The 17583-nt window shown below is 33.6% G+C and overlaps 1 protein-coding gene across 1 annotated transcript; it reads right to left on the bottom strand.

Annotated features, from left to right (window-relative positions):
- Positions 1–8162: 8162 nt before the first annotated feature.
- Positions 8163–8702, bottom strand: LOC132725061 (glucose-dependent insulinotropic receptor-like). The gene has a single exon (XM_060710054.1). It carries the CDS (start codon positions 8700–8702, stop codon positions 8163–8165), a length of 540 nt encoding a protein of 179 aa, XP_060566037.1.
- Positions 8703–17583: the final 8881 nt, after the last annotated feature.

Raw genomic sequence — 17583 nt, 5'->3', positions numbered from 1 at the left:
ATTCTTGATTTACAGACGAAGGACTCATAAGCCTGCAGCTTCGTTTGAAACACGTGGACCTGGCTCATTAATAGCAAACCAAATTTACGGAGCGAATGGCATAGATAGAAATTGTTCTTTAATAAATGTGCGTCAATCAAGAGTGCATGAGTACGCAGAAATACCTTTAGATATAATGAATTCAGATGGAACCAAAGGAGATAATTATGAAACAATAGATATTCTACCTGAAGACAAAGCTGACGTAAAGAAATCGTATGATACTTTTAAACTATCAGAGACGGAGTTTACTGATACAAACTACTCTCATATCAGTTTAAACAATACGCAAAATAATACTCACTCAAATAATACGTACTCTCATACACAGTTGGAGAATGTGCCACAGAAACCTGAAATAACCATCAGTGGTGATGATACGTATAACAAGTTAAACACAACAACATTATCTAACAGTAGGGGTAAACATATAGAAGACACAGACACGGAATACAACCATGCTCAAGCTGGAGAGCAGGACCCTGAAATTGAAGCTGATAATTATTCACATCTGAACACAAATATGCGAACACAAGGAGAGTCTACAACCAAAATGCCACACCAAACAAATGAAGATAATAACAAGAACAGCAACATTCGACAGCTATCTGCTAAGGATCTTCCATCAATTACAGGCTATGAATTTGCGAAAGATTTTGATAATTTAAAACGCAGCAGTGGAATAAAAATGCCCAAACAGGATGATGCAAGAAAAAACCAGAATAGCAACATGTATGCTAAAGACCTTCCATCAAATACAGGTTATGAGTTTGCAAAAGATTTTGAGAATAAAAAAAGTAGCAGTGATGCACCTGAGTACGCGATGGTTACAAAGAAGAAACCTGCTTTGGACAAAGCTGATAATGCAGTTAAAGGGTACGAAACGGCTGTCGGTACAAAACATAACTATCTCATTTTAGAACCAGAAAAAAATCCAACACCAAATGCTGCATTGTTTAATGTGGTTGAAGATGAGTTTGCTGAGACTGACAAAATGTCTGAAGCAGAAACGGGGCATGAATATTACACATTAGAAAAACAATATACGTAATCGATTCACAATGGCAAATACGTCATTTGATATTAAAAATTCCTAATATGCACACATGTACAATTAAAGTTTTAGACTTAGTTCCGCCCAGAAAAAACCAGTTGGTTTTATATGCTTTAATGTGGATATCATATATAGATAATAATATTTATGCCATTCTATAGTGCATTTTGGGAGACAACAAAAGGCTTTCAAAAGGCAATGCGAAACGTTATTATTATCAGCGACAATGCAAATAATGATTTTAAGTGGAGATATATTATTCGAATTACATAAGATTTCAATGTCATACACACATGACTGATTTAAAAGTGTCTATTGTAGGGGATGAATATTCCTATTTTAATGGGTGATTTTTAATGTGATTCTCATGGTAGTAACATAACCTTTCACATCTTTGGTAGAATTGAAGATTGTTTTTACTATGTAAATACTGTCTGAATATAACAATTATTTCTAGATTAGTTTACTAACTGTGCCATCTGCTAATTACTTCTTATCATATGCGAAAACACAAAACGTAATGATTTTATTATCATAATCATAAGTAATACCTGCTTGCGTCTAATATAAAACAAAATAATATTTTCAAAACATTGACCATTATATTTGTTATTTCAAAATCGTTTTCTATGTTTAATAAAGAATTCTTAAGTTTATTGCTTTTGAATAAATTTGTTCCATTGGCTGTCAACCTGTTCCAGACCAAGTACGACTTCGCATTTAGGGAATGAAAATCAGTTCAACGAAAGTGGTTGCCAAGGAAATGTATAAGGCCTTTGGTTGTCATATGAACATCGGCTAAAGGAAAGCAATTTTGAAATAGAAGCTCAACTACCATAGGAAGTACGGGAGGTCAGGAGTCATTTAAAGGCGACTATTAAGACGGTGTAAGATCAAGAAATAAATTTAGAATTTAAATGCATTAATATTTCAACTGACAGACAACGGCATCACAGATAGCGTGATCAATAAAACAACTATTTTGAATCTTGTAAATTTATTAAAATGTTCACTTATTGAGTAAACTCAATTTTCAGAATTAGATAAATAGCTATGATAATATTTTTCTCTTACAGAAGAAAAAATAATAATTTACATATTAACGAATTAAATTGTGATACAACCGACGGAAATAACCATAATTTTTGAAAAACGATGAGCTAATTACCGCATATTATTTTATACTTCATAGCTGAAGAATTACATAAAATTCTTTGATCAAAAACAAATATGGCATTTTCTTGTAAATGTTTGCAGTACTGTATGATTTAAATCAAGATGTATTCAACGTCATTGATATACATACCACGATTTACTCGAAACCTTTAAATCCATTATTAGTTTTGTTTAAATTTTGATCATTTTTATCACTTTGAATAAGATTTGATAAGTATACAGGTTTAGGAAATGTACTTATTATTGGAGACTTAATAGCAGAAATAAGTCTATTAGATGTTTTCAAAAGATTGCGCAATGTTTGGCAAACTCCACACAGATATTACATGCCTTTGCAAATTGCGATCTCTGCCTTCACATGAAATTTCGGAATTCAAATGTAAAGATTGACCGTAACATAGCAAATCTAACGTCAATTTTCGCTTATTTCTGTTTTATTTTCAATTTTTCTTGTACCTACGTTTGTAATAGTATATCAGCAGATTATCAAAAGTATACAAAATAATGAAATACAAAATACTGTTAAAATATGTGTGGTGGCAGAGATCTCTGTACTGATAAGGGGAGATAACTGCGCAGGATACATAACCAATGATGGCCCTGGTCAAAACTTTTATTAACTCAGACATAACGTTTTGAAGGTACTGGAAACTGTCATTGTAATTCTTTCTTGATTGTGTGTAGGATATGAAAAATTATAAATCAAGCTTTCACGGTTGGCGCCAAACAAGTACGAAACTTTGGATATATTTGACCGAGAGTTTGTTGGACACTTTGAAAATGCCGTTTATTGCACTGTTTGTTAGTGATATTTTTAAAGGAATCGGGTGAATTCTGGAGTTTCCTGCACCTTCATGAAGATGGTCCATATTGTAACGCTCCTGCGCTTGGTAGTGACCTTAAACTGTTATAGATTTCAGCTGCTCACTGTGACTTGTCAAAGTTTGCTTGCCAGATCTTTTGTAGGCTGCTGTCAGTCTCTGCTTCCTGTTGATGTCTGACAACTCCCCTGTAAACTGCCACTCTGTGCTGTCTGTTAATCTGCTCTCCGTGTAGTCCTGTGTCCAGTTCGTTTACATGTAGACCCTCTTTGGCTACTCCCCGTGACTGTGCAGTTCTTATGTAGACAGCAACTGTCCTTTTTGACTACTCCCCGTGTCTGTGTTCAGGCCTTATGTAGACAGCAACTACCTTTTTTGACTGCTCTCTGTGATTTCACGTCGTCTGCTACTGATAGTTGACTGGCCGCATAGCATTCACAAAGGTGGAACTGCAACGTAAAAAAATAATTAAGGAGGAAAAATTACAAAATGTTTTAAGTTTCTGAAATTTTATTCGACAACTTAAACAAGCAAAGAGAATCTATATATAATAACTGTAAGTTATTATTATGTCACAAAAATCGTTCATAAAATACTGTTTTAAGTTACAATCTCAAGTTCCCTCAATAAAGTCTTTAATCAAAATAAAACATGAACTTCACAAAAATAAATTTCCAATTCTTTAATAAAATCGTAAAATCCCAAAATAAATTAATAAAAACGTTGTGCACCAGAATAATTTCGAATAAATGCCAAAGTATAAAGAATTTTGAAGAAATAGCCAAAACGGTGCACACAGTGAATTTTGGACGTTGAAGCTCCCGAATGAAGGGAAGCTGGCTACTTATATGCCACAGTCCCCACAAAATCCACAACCTTGTGGGAAGAACGCTCCACAGATATTTTTGTGGACTCCACAGTTTTTCTGTGGGCTCCACAATAATTTTGTGGGATATCTTCTGCGTCAAAAATAGGCACTTAATCAACAAAATATATACATCAAAACTTATAATAAGATTAATCACATTAAAATATTACACTTTCGAAGTGACAATATAAGTTAACAAATTATTATCATTGGATAAAGAACTATCCCTTGCATTCACTACGTAATAACACTATACGTAATAGTTCAACATGGCCGACATGGAAAAATGCCATTAAATTATCATAAATATAAAGTGTTCACAATTAAATTCAAATGGATTTATAACGCAGATTTACATATTAAATGAGACTGCATCATATACAATCAAACTTTAACATCTTTGGTGTGAAATAAAAGAATTAACTGTTTGACAGAAGTCACGTAAACGGATTATAATATAAACACAGGATTCTACCATGGGTAACATTTAGGGAAAATCTTCCAGAATCAGGAAGGATTTAATTCCTGGTACAATACGTAGATTTACGTTGATGTCCTGTATGTTTCATTAGGACACCACATGATTTACTGTGTTGTCGCAAGAAAAACTTTCTCAAAATGAAAATAAAAGTAGAAATAAACAAGACTGAAATCCAGTGAAAACACAACAGGTAAAATTTCTAGGGCATTACATTAATTAACCCCTGGTTTTCCATAGCAAAACTCCGATTGCCATATATTCATTTTTCACATATGACAATAAACAAGTTAATTAATAACATTTAACAGTGTAGCAGTACCACGTGACCATGACGTCATTTTCGGCATCTTTTCCAAGACAAATATTGCTCGATTCAGAAAAGAAAATAGCCGTAAATATTTTATTTCTGTACCAATTTCTTTGGGATATGCACCAGTCTACGGGGAAAATATAAGCTTTCCATAGAATATTGAATCTTCGTCAGTTTATAAGCCCTTTTATCAAACACTTTGCACAACCTTGGGAGTTGCTTGTATTAGAGCGGGCTTCATTTGTAAGCTATTTCGTTTTCTGGCGTTATCTGGTCTACGCCATGATTAAAAAGTCAGGTTTACATAAACCGGGAGTACGGAAGGCAAACAAAACTCTACCTAAATATGTTCACATTTTCATTATGAATGACATAAATCTTACATTTTTCTTCAATCGTCAATTCTGGCACCTGTTCCAAGTCGAAAAAAGGGACTACAGTTTAAAGCGGATTTTAGAATATGTTGCAAATGCGAAGCAACATGCCTACCGTTCACTTTCTACAATTTAGTTTTTCATTGTTGATCTTTCACAGAGAGATTGTTCCTTAAAGCAATAACGCTTACTTGTATCGCAATAGTGCACGTCAAAACACGTAGATTTAGTCCTGTCGGAAAATGGAAAATAATAGTTTGGTTTCGTTTTGAAGATATTTAAAGTATTGCTCATTTTATCCTAGGTAGTAAAATGTGTTTTATTATATTTCACAATGGCGAAATTGATAAGAAATATATGTGTTCTCAGTGAGAGAAAAAGTTAAAATAAAAAACACTTTTGTATGCTATTGAAAGGGTTACACTTTAACGCGAGTGTTGTAAAGCTAAAGGTATTTTTTCAGTTTATTTTTGTAAAGAGTAATTGACAAACACTGACACTCGTGAATAGGTTCTTCTGTCCTCAAAAGAGAGACTTTTAAAAGGTATATATTTTTTCTGGTATTGTTGTATAATAAATTTCTATAGAGTTTGATAAACGTAATCACAATTTGAACTTGGAACTTTGCCGTGTAAATCTGATAGTATTGTTACTTAGTTGCATTACTTATGATTCTCTATTTATCAAAAAGACCCAAAATAGCCATGAATAAGAACGAGAATGGACGCCATGTGGAGTAAACAAAGTAAAAATAGTAAACAGATAAATGATTTTACAAACAGCCATCGATCACAGTCAAATTTCTTGAAACAAAGCATTCAAAAAGACGTAAATAACAATGATTATCAATAATTATATAAATATTTACATTAACATCTGTAATAGCAACATCGGCAAGATCTATGACTGGGGTCCATATGCTACTGATGCGTCAATTGAATAATTGATAGCTAACATAAGCTTAGTAAAATTACGATTACATTTGAAGAGTATATTTAATTTTTATCCTTCAATTGCCAAATGACTTACTTCTTTATTTACATATCAGATAATTCACTTATTCGGTATATGCATTATGTTTATCATGTTTTAGATTTTAATGTGTGGTCCTTTTTTAAATCTTAAAATGCTACAAAAAGCCTGTTGAGGACATCTGCAGGTCATGCCGCGTGCAATAATCAATGCATTTACAGCAAATAACCACATCGATAAGAAATAGTCCCAAATAGCCCTATCGTTTTTATTCAGTTGAAAGAGACATTATTGTTAAAAAGTTCGATTTAAATTTTTTCATACCATAAGTATTCCGTTCCCTTCCTCTCTTTACAATGTATATTGGTGAGCTCTCTGATAAAGTTGGGTTGACTGATATAATTAACTAAATTTGTCAGATAAGCAGTTTATCAACAGAAATAAATGCAATTATAAAATAGATAGTGTTTAATAGTGTTCTTAAGTTAACGAAGTTATATCCACTTCACGAAAAACGGTTACCGTTGGTATGAATACAGGATGTAAAATATTTTATCAACGAGTGCAACTGTGTTAAAAAACTGAGTCTATCATACTAAAACATTGCTACAGGTTCTTTATATATATATGGTTATTCGTATAAATAGCTTTACAAAAGAATAACCTTTGGCTTTAAAATGGCCGCGTTGAGGCGTAACCCTTTTCACAGCATACAAAGTGAAGTGATCCTGAATGTGCACGTTCATTGGACAGGCTAGCTAAGTCAATCCGAGCCTGAAACATTTTCAATTTTGCCGTTTTGGGCGATATTTAGGGTTTCTGTTTTCTATTCCACGTTTAGTATTGCTACATGACACAAATAGGTTTTTCATAATCATTACCGTGAAAGAGTAAATCAATTTCTTTACAAATACAGACAACAATTTTACGACTTTTAAAATTACTTATAGCGCAGCGAGTAAAAATCATTTAAATATTAATTTGTGTTTATGTAAATCGTATAGTAAATAAAATGTTTTTCATGGTTAACATAATTATAGAAAGAGAACGGTATGCATGTTGCTTTGCATTTGCAACATATTCTAAAATCTGCTTTAAACTTTAGTCCTTTTTTTCGACTTGGAACTGGTGCAAGAATTGACGATTGAAGAAAAATGTAAGATTTATGTCATTCATAATAAAAATATGAACATATTTAGGTAGAGTTTTCCCTTCCGTACTCCCGGTTGATGTAAACCTGACTTTTTAATCATGGCGAAGACCAGAGAACGCCAGAAAACGAAATAGCTTGCAACTGAAGCCCGCTCTAATACAAGCAGCTTCCAAGGTTATCCAAAGTGTTTGATAAAACGGCTTATAAACTTACGAAGATCCAATATTCTATTGAAAGCTTATATTTTTCCCCGTAGACTGGTGCATATCCCAAAGAAATTGGTACAGAAATAAAATATTTACGGCTATTTTCTTTTTCCGAATCGAGCAACATTTGTCTTGGAAAAGATGCCGAAAATGACGTCAATGTCACGTGGTATTGCCACACTGTTTAATGCAAACATTGATGAGTACCTTAAAATGTAAATTTTACAGATGCCTAATGCATAGAAATTTTACATACTTTTCAAACAATGAGAACTTAGTTTTGAATTAAGGTCTCAACAATTAACAATAAACATGCATTTTATATTTTAGTAATGAATTTTGTAACCACATATGTTCGTCAACTGTCTTCTCATTCTATTTATCGATAGTTAGCTCATCCTACTCATAGGATTATCTGCTCATAGATCGTCTGCTCATCCTGCTCATTGATCATCTGCTCATCCTGCTCATTGATTGTCAGCTCATCCTGCTCATTGATCGTCAGCTCATCCTGCTCATTGATTGTCAGCTCATCCTGCTCATAGATCGTCTGCTCATCCTGCTCATAGATTGTCAGCTCATCCTGCTCATTGATCGTCTGCTCATCCTGCTCATAGATCGTCTGCTCATCCTGCTCATAGATCGTCTGTTTCATCCTGCTCATTGATCATCTGCTCATCCTGCTCATTGATTGTCAGCTCATCCTGTTCATTGATCGTTCAGCTCATCCTGCTCATTAATTGTCAGCTCATCCTGCTCATTGATCGTCAGCTCATCCTGCTCATAGATTGTCTGCTCATCCTGCTCATAGATTGTCTGCTCATCCTGCTCATAGATCATCTGCTGATCCTGCTCATTGATTGTCTGCTCATCCTGCTCATAGATTGTCTGCTCATCCTGCTCATTGATTGTTTGCTCATCGTGCTTATAGATTGTCTGCTCATCCTGCTCATAGATCATCTGCTCATCCTGCTCATTGATCGTCAGCTCATCCTGCTCATTGATCATCTGCTCATCCTGCACATAGATTGTCTGCTCATCCTGCTCATAGATTGTCTGCTCATCCTGCTCATAGATCATCTGCTCATCCTGCTCATTGATCGTCAGCTCATCCTGCTCATTGATTGTCAGCTCATCCTGCTCATAGATCGTCTGCTCATCCTGCTCATAGATTGTCTGCTCATCCTGCTCATAGATCATCTGCTCATCCTGCTCATTGATCGTCAGCTCATCCTGCTCATTGATCATCTGCTCATCCTGCTCATTAATTGTCAAGCTCATCCTGCTCATTGATCATCTGCTCATCCTGCTCATTGATTGTCAGCTCATCCTGCTCATAGATTGTCTGCTCATCCTGCTCATAGATTGTCAGCTCATCCTGTTCATTGATCATCTGCTCATCCTGCTCATTGATCGTCAGCTCATCCTGCTCATTGATTGTCAGCTCATCCTGCTCATAGATCGTCTGCTCATCCTGCTCATTGATTCGTCAGCTCATCCTGCTCAATAGATCGTCTGCTCATCCTGCTCATAGATTGTCTGCTCATCCTGCTCATAGATCGTCTGCTCATCCTGCTTATATATTGTCTGCTCACCCTGCTCATTGGTCATCCTGCTCATTGATCATCTGCTCATCCTGCTCATTGATTATCTGCTCATCCTGCTCATTGATCATCTGCTCATCCTGCTCATTGATTGTCAGCTCATCCTGCTCATTGATCATCTGCTCATCCTGCTCATTGATTGTCAGCTCATCCTGCTCATTATCAGTGTTCGTGTCGCTTGTCCCCACACAATCCACAACTTTGTGGAAAGAACGCTCCGCAGATATTTTGTGGACTCTCACAGTTTTTCTCATGGGAAGACGTCAAACAGATTTTTTTTGTGGAAGGAACGCTTCACAGCTTTTTCTGTGGGCTGGGATATCTTCTGCGTCAAAAAAAGGCACGTAATCAACAAAATATATACACCAAAACTTATAATAAGAATAATTACATTACAATATTACACATTCGAAGTGACAAATTCTTTATCAGCGGATAAAGAGCTATCCCTTGCATTCACTACGTAATAACAGTATACGTAATAGTCCAACATGGCCGACATAGAAAAGTGCATTTCAAATTATCGTTAACAATTAAGTTCAGATGGATTTATAACGCAGATTTACATATTAAATGAGGTGCTCATATAAAAAATTCAAACTTTAGCATCGTGTTGTGGAAATAAAAGGGAATTAACTGTTTGACAGATGTTCACGTAAACAGATCATAATATAAACACAGGATTCTACCATGGATAACATTTAGGGAAAATCTTCCAGAATCAGGAAGGATTAAATTGCTGGCACATTACGTACATTTAAGTTGATGTCCTGTATGTTTCATTAGGACACCACATGATTTACTGTGTTGTCGCCAGTAAAAGCTTCTCAAAACGAAATAAACAAGACTGAAATCCAGTGAAATCACAACAGGTAAAATGTCTAGGGCATTACATTATTAGCAAGTTTCAGGTGTGGGTGGGGGTAAATATAAATTGCTGTAAGTCATTATTTTTAGGAGCAATGCATGTAAACTATTATTTTTTTCAATGTATGTCATATATCCTCACAAATGCTGTGCAACTGGTTATCTGCATGTGAAACAGATTATGAAATATTTGGAATCGTGTTTTATTTTAACGTCTACTGACCCCTTAAATGATAGAAATACAAGTACACATCCAAGGTAGTGTTACCTGGGGACCACGTGATTGTTTAGTTAGGTTGGTGCCTAATCGGTCAACCAATAGGTAAATAGACAGCAAATGATAGTGTACTGTCTGAGGTTTATAAAGGGAGTTCACAGAATGGTACTTGTATTTATATTGACAACTTACTTGATTTTGAAGAAATAACAGATATTGAAGTAGAACAGTTACCAGTAAAGATTGAGTATACTATTGAGATGTATCAAGCAAAAAGACATTTCGTGAGATATAATAAAATTAAAAAAATTCTTAAGCCACTATTTAATTTCATTTGGTGATAAAATAATCTTGATAATATGCGGTCTTTAATTAATTACAACAATGTTGTGAGAATATAAATGGATGTTTTTTTTTAATTGATCAAATTCTTTGAATTCAATTAGACAAGGAATGAACATTATTAAAAAATTCACTGAAAGTAACTCATATTTTTATTAAGCTATTATAAACATCTAAACATTACTCACTATGTTTATGTTATGCAAGTAAATACTGGATGTGTGATTAAAAAAACTATTTATACGCTTGAATTTTTATATTACATTCATATGGTTAAAAGTTCTCATTTAGCAGCAAAATATATTTTCATCCTTGTTTTGAACAAAATGTGGCCGGCAAAGGCTACTGTTTACTGGATGTTTATGCAATGTTTTACTCTTCATGATTTTTACACTATTTACTTTGCAGGTTGTACATAGTATTTAGATCACAACGGTTTTGGTACTTTGTTATATGCTTCTGTAGTTTTTTTGTGAAACGGCATTCAAGACATTGAATACTTATATACTACATATTTTACCAAGTACTTGCACGGGTATTAAAGTTCTTGGTGCTAAGGAAACTGTGGCATAAAAACAATGTCTTCCAAAATTACAGTATTCCTAAACGATGGTACAATATAACCCCCATAATTCAAGTTTTTGAAGAATACTCAACTTTACAAGTTGACAGTTTAGGAATGTTTATAATCTGTTGTTAGTTTGGGTGTTTGAAAGTGGTAAATAATGTATTTATATGCATCACGCACTCTTATTGTTCAAAATACGATCACGTCTTTTCCATTTAAACTTCCGTATTCAATATTTAGATTGAAGGTGGTAATACTAGTAAAAAGTGAAAAGTGAAAAAATATGGATGTCTTAGTATATTTTACTATAGTGACAATTGTTGCTATTTTAGGTAAGTACATTTTTTTGTTGCTTTGCAGACACAAATTTAATTATACGACATAGTAAAATTTCTTACAATGAAACCTCTGCCAATATCTAACACCACATAGAAATAGAGCTTGTAACTATTTTTCTCAATTTCAATTTATTATTTGAAAAATACTAAAAAAAAATAATAAAGAAATAAAAGACTTCATCATCTTCCAATGATTCTGCTTTAAATTACATACGGTCATAAAATTTAAATGATTTACTGATGAAAATGTTCAATAAGATAAGTAAGTATACTCGAACCCCATGATACCGGTGACTCCACGGTACCGGTATATTCACATATCTCGCGGTATTATTGTCAACGCCACCTACCGAGTGTTTATATTGACATGCTCCAAGTAATATTGGCTATTTCAAAGTTTTTAAACATTTTCATGAGTTTCTGAAAGAAATATTTCACATATCCTACCTTATTTTTATTTTACTATCCTATTCCTCTATTGCATATACTGTTCTCTCTACAAAACACTTAAAAAAAAATTCCAGGTGCTGACGTCATTTAACCTCAATTACATGTCACTTGACCTTTTGACATCCTTTTTCGCGGGATATAAACTAGTTTGTGAAAATTAAAAAGTCAGTTTCATTCAGTCTTTTAAGGGAGCCTGTGTAAAGTGCCATATTGATATTTAATCTTCATCATATAGAAATAAAATAGATTCAATGATATAAAAGGACCAGAAAATCACAACAACACTAAAATTAAGTGAAGGGGAATTTTTGAATCCAGCTACATGGTATAATATACACCTGTAATTGGGGGTAAAAGATTCTAAAACAGAGATCCCTTGGGGTGATAAAAGAGGAATAGTAAAATATTGAAACACATGTTTTTATGTTGTTATTAAGTTTGTCTTTTTTAGATATGCATAAAAGAATGCTAAAATGATATTTTTGCTATTAAAACTGCAATGGCTTTCCATATAAATAACATTTTTACCAGTGCACCGGTAGCATGAAGTCTGTTTAACTACGTCATACAAAATGGTCGACCATTGTTTACATTTGTTGTGAGCGAGAATTTCATAGTAACAGAACTCTTAAATGTATTTTTAAGAGGATTAAATGTTAATTAAGTTGTTTATTCCTTCTTTTTTTCAAGTTAGTAAAATTTTATATGAAAAACACCTTGTATAAAATATGTACACCGGTATCGTGGAGACCCGGGCTATATATTCATAAAGAATTTCCCCCGTTACGGCTTAAGGAATTTAACGTAAAATAGAAATGAATTAAAATCTACATTAAAGGAAATTTGAAGTCAATGCATTATTCTATAAATAGATTTGAAAAGTCACGACTACTTTATGTTAAATTTAAATACAGTTTGAGAGATGTTTATTTAAGTCACGATCAAATTTACAGATATATCTTTAACAAATTGTCCGTCGGTTTTTCCTCGTTCGCCCAATAACTTAAGATTCGTCTGACACACAGTTTTCATATTTGGTATTTAGATTGGTCATGATGATTCCTATTGATTTTGAAGTCACCAGGTCAAAGGTCAAGGTCACAGGGGCCTTGACTAAAAAAGCATGTCCGCCCAATAACTTAAGACTCCCTTCACCCATAGTCTTCATATTTGGCATGGAGGTTAGTCATGATTAGTAGATTATCCCTATTGATTTTGAGGTCACTGGATCAAAGGTCAAGGTCATAGGGGTCTTGACTTAAAAAGCTTGTCCGCCCAAAAACATAAGATTCCTTTGACCCACAGTTTTCATATTTGGCACGAAGTTAAGTCATCATTTGTAAATGATCTCTATTGATTTTGAGGTCACTGGGTCAAAGGTCAAGGTTACAGGGGCCTTGATTAAAAAATGCGTGTCCGCCCAGTAACTTAAGATATCTTTGACCCACAGTCTTCATATTTGGCATGAAGGTTGATCATTACTATTAGCTGACCCCTAATGATTTTGAGGTCACTGGGTCAAAGGTCCAGGTCACAGGGACTTAGACTTCAAAAAGTTTGTCCGCCCAATACCTTAAGAAACCTTTAACTTACAGTCTTCATATTTGGCATGGAGGTTGATCGTGACCATTGGGTGACTTCTATTGATTTAGAGGTCACTAGATCAAAGGTCATGGTCACAGGGGCCTTGGATAAAAAAAATCCGCTCAATTGCTAAAGAATGCTTTGGTCACATGTCGTCATATTTGGTATTGAGGTTGTTTATTAATAGAAGATGACCACTATGATTTTGAGGTCACTGGGTCAAAGGTCACAGGGACATTGACTTCAAAATGTTTGTCCGCCCAATAACTTAAGAAACCTTTGACCCACAGTATTCATATTTGGAACGGAGGTTGATCATGACCATAATATGACTTATATTTATATTAAGGTCAATGGGTAAAATGTCAAAGTCACAGGGGCCTCGACTATAAAACCTTTCCGCTCAATTGCTCAAGAATGTTTTGATCAACAGTCTTTATATTTGGTATTGAGGTTGTTTATGACTAGTAGATGATCACTTTTGATTTTAGGTGACTATGTCAAAGGTCAAGGTCACAGGGATTTTTTCTATAATGACCTTGTCAAATGTTTAAGAATGCCTGTCCGCTATGTATTGATTTTGACATTTTCACATTTGAAAAAAATGTAGAAAACATAACTTAGCAATCACTAGTTTAGTAACCTCAGATTTGGCAGGGAGGTTGTCCTTAAGCTCTAAATGACCACTGTTGATTCTGACAAAGTAGTATGCGGGGGTATTCACGCCATGATAGTGACAGTTCTAGCTTCTTTTAAATGGTTTCCCTTATTTTATTGAAAAACTTTGCAAGCCCACAAGCAAGCGCCTGCAAACAAGGACAAGGGTAACACCATACCCCCTCATGTTTTGGACGGGGGGCCTAAAAATGTACCAGTCACATAATTTCTGTATTAAAAAGTAGCCACAACCTTTTAAAACTTTAAAGTTTTTTTTCCATTTTATGCTTTCATGAAGTAAATTTTCTTTCTTTCTTCTACTAGATTTCGCAACTGTTTGCCCCACTGTTTTGTAAAACGTAACGAGCGTAAATATTATACAAAGAAATATGTTAAATATATCTATAACTAAATGAAATAAAATAATCTTATATAAATATCTTTGACCGTATATGGCATAAGGGTCATCTGAATATTAAACTGTGTCATTACAATTAATCTGAATATTTTGATAGCTCGCTAACTTACTTTAGGTCGAAAAATCAAAAGTTTTTTTTATTTAAAAGAAAACAACACACATACACGCACGCACGCACACAAAATCATCGTCAATAACGTCGCTTAAAATTGCACTCAATTTTAGCAGAATTGACATTTCTGAACAACCATATTCTTTTTTTTTCTTTCTTTTTATTTGGGGGGGGGGGGGGGGGGGTGACATTAAGGCGGTACCTGGTAATCAGAGAACTATCTATAGATACCCAGAAAATATAGTCAGTGTTACTCTGTAAATCTTCGCATGTTATACCCATAATTATTATGTACATTATATATACTATATTATAGTTTTGGCAAATAATATATAAAAGGTAACTGTTTACTGCACGCTGGTTTACATATTTAATCATCTTTATAGACTGATATTAATTTGAGCGTTTAAAAGTAGTTTAAAACATGCTATGGATTTTATGCTCGATATATGATACATGTCTCCCTATTTAAACTTCCGTACTCAAGCGTTTAAAGCGAACAATATTGCTTTAAAGATAAACTATGCTCAAATTTGATATCAGAAAATATTGGTAATTCCTACACAGTCTCTTTGTAATATAAAGTTAATATGTTCTGACTTCACACAAAGTAGATATATCATGTTTAAAACTGTACACACTATAGGTAGTCACAATATGAATATATAGTGTCGTTAAAAAAACTAGCAGTCCTTTATAATAGGGAACGTGGCTTCCAATACATCGTTATTTCATTTTTTAAATTCAAATTAGACATAATCAGTAAGGATTTCATAAGTTTTAACAGATTTCTTTGATAATAGTATTTTACTCAAATATGAATATAGTATATCTTTGTCACACCAATAATATAAAACATCCAACGTAAATTACACGTCATATTGACTTTCTGCAATAAATACAATGTCATCGGCATATAAACGTATAATATAAAAGTTCACTGTCTATAGATATTTCTTTTTCCGGCTGCCTGAAATGATACAGCAAGATCATTAATATACAGGAGATCAGGAGATAATGAACACACTTTACATTTAACCAGTCAGTGCAGTACACTTATTCTTATACATAATGAAATATTACTTAATAAAAACTTCAGAGCATTCTACAAATTTAAACATAGCACATGGTATACCTCGTATATACAACATGGGAACACTCGGATCTTTCATTAAAGTTGTGAATTGGGCTAATGATTACTTGTCCGTATTTACAAGCATCATACCTAATATTTTTAATAGAAACACTGGTACATTTATTATTTTTATTATCACCTAGCCTAGTTATTGCAAATCTCAAAATATCAAGGTTTATGTAAGAGAATTTTACTCGTCACAGATGAAGAGCTTAACGTAAACCTTAAGTAAATGTTTGGAGTCAATGAATAAAACAAGTAGTTAAAAAACTGAAAAGAAACGTAAAAAATACATGCATTTAAAAATTGCAACATTTAAAAAGATGTGAAGCTCATCAGACTCACAAACAAATCAACCCCCTCACATTATCCTCTTAGGCTCTTAAGTTACAATATGCATAGTTACACGTACCAAGTTCAACTTAGAACTATTTGACATTAAACGTTTGCATAATTACATTAATTCTCCAAAGATTTGTTTCAAAATGTCTCCTTTTTACTGGTAAAAGGGAAATTTTTCGAAATCAATATTAAACTCCATGAGCTATTGCGATCGCTCATGACAATGTCAGGGTATTGATAAGTTTATGAATCACACAAGAGGATTAAATAAGAAAGATACAAACAAATAAGAACTGTTACGAAATATAACCTCATTTTTTTGCTCCAATGACATTCATTAATAATTCATGAGAAATAAAAAAACATCCGAAATAAATCCCTTTTTAAAATATCTATATGTTCTAAATCGGAATATTGGTAATAATCGTATAATGGTCTGCATCTGTTTAAACAATACGATAACGTTAAAGGGCGTCCATTTAGTATCCGTACAACAATTACTTTTGCACTTTATCCAGTTTGTGACGGTACTATGTTAAGAAGTCGATCATTTCATAATATTACGGAAACGTTAAAGGGCCTCCAGTAAATGAGATCATGATGTTTTAATTTTTGTTCTAGTTTCATTAGATGTTTTAACACAAATCAGTTCACTTTATTCACAAAGACTAGACCATTTTTTGTCATTCTCAGTCACTTTTCTTAAAATGCTAAAGTGTTTTGTCTTGGCGAATTTTTGTAAAAACAACAACAACAACAAACAAAAACAAGCAAATGTTTTACAAAATAGTCCAGTTATTTTAGCCTTTAAATGGCCATAGGTAGAAACAATTGCAAAACAATTATTTGGTTGTATTTAAGTATCTAAATATGTAAAGAATAGGCTTTAACGTGTTTTGCTGTGGCGGCAAATATATTTGATAGAAAACATGCAGGGTGAATTTACAGAAATTGTTCATTTGTTTTATGTTTTGTCTTTGCAATTGATATCCCAATGTTTTTGAAGCATCCAAGATATAAACATATTTGAAGAGACTTGCGGTTGTATAAACTCGGCCGCTTTTTTATCTATTCTGCTCATATTTTGTCACATTTAGGGGTCAATGTACTCCGCCCACTTTTTTTTTAAATGACGACACATTCTAAAGACTGTACTTCTAAGAAGAACTTTGAAACATATCATACAGTTGATGTAGTTAAGGAATAGTCTGTGTATGTAATAATAAGCAATAAAGAAACTAACTTTAAAATATTTTACTACATTCATGACAAAAGGGTTGACAGTATACTCCACCTACTTCAAAAGAAACATTAAATTAATTGAAATGAGCCGTGTCATAACAAAACCAACATAATGGGTTTGCGACTAGCATGGATCCAGACCAGCCTGCGCATCCGCGCAGTCTGATCAGGATCCATGCTGTTCGCTATCAGTTTTTCAACTAGTAAAAGGATTGGTAAGCGAACAGCATGGATCCTGATCAGACTGCGCGGA

The sequence above is a fragment of the Ruditapes philippinarum genome, unplaced genomic scaffold (assembly GCF_026571515.1).
Source record: "Ruditapes philippinarum isolate M1 unplaced genomic scaffold, ASM2657151v2 ctg7696_1_1_1_1, whole genome shotgun sequence".
Taxonomy (NCBI): domain Eukaryota; kingdom Metazoa; phylum Mollusca; class Bivalvia; order Venerida; family Veneridae; genus Ruditapes; species Ruditapes philippinarum.
This window is presented reverse-complemented; position numbering and strand designations above follow the sequence as displayed.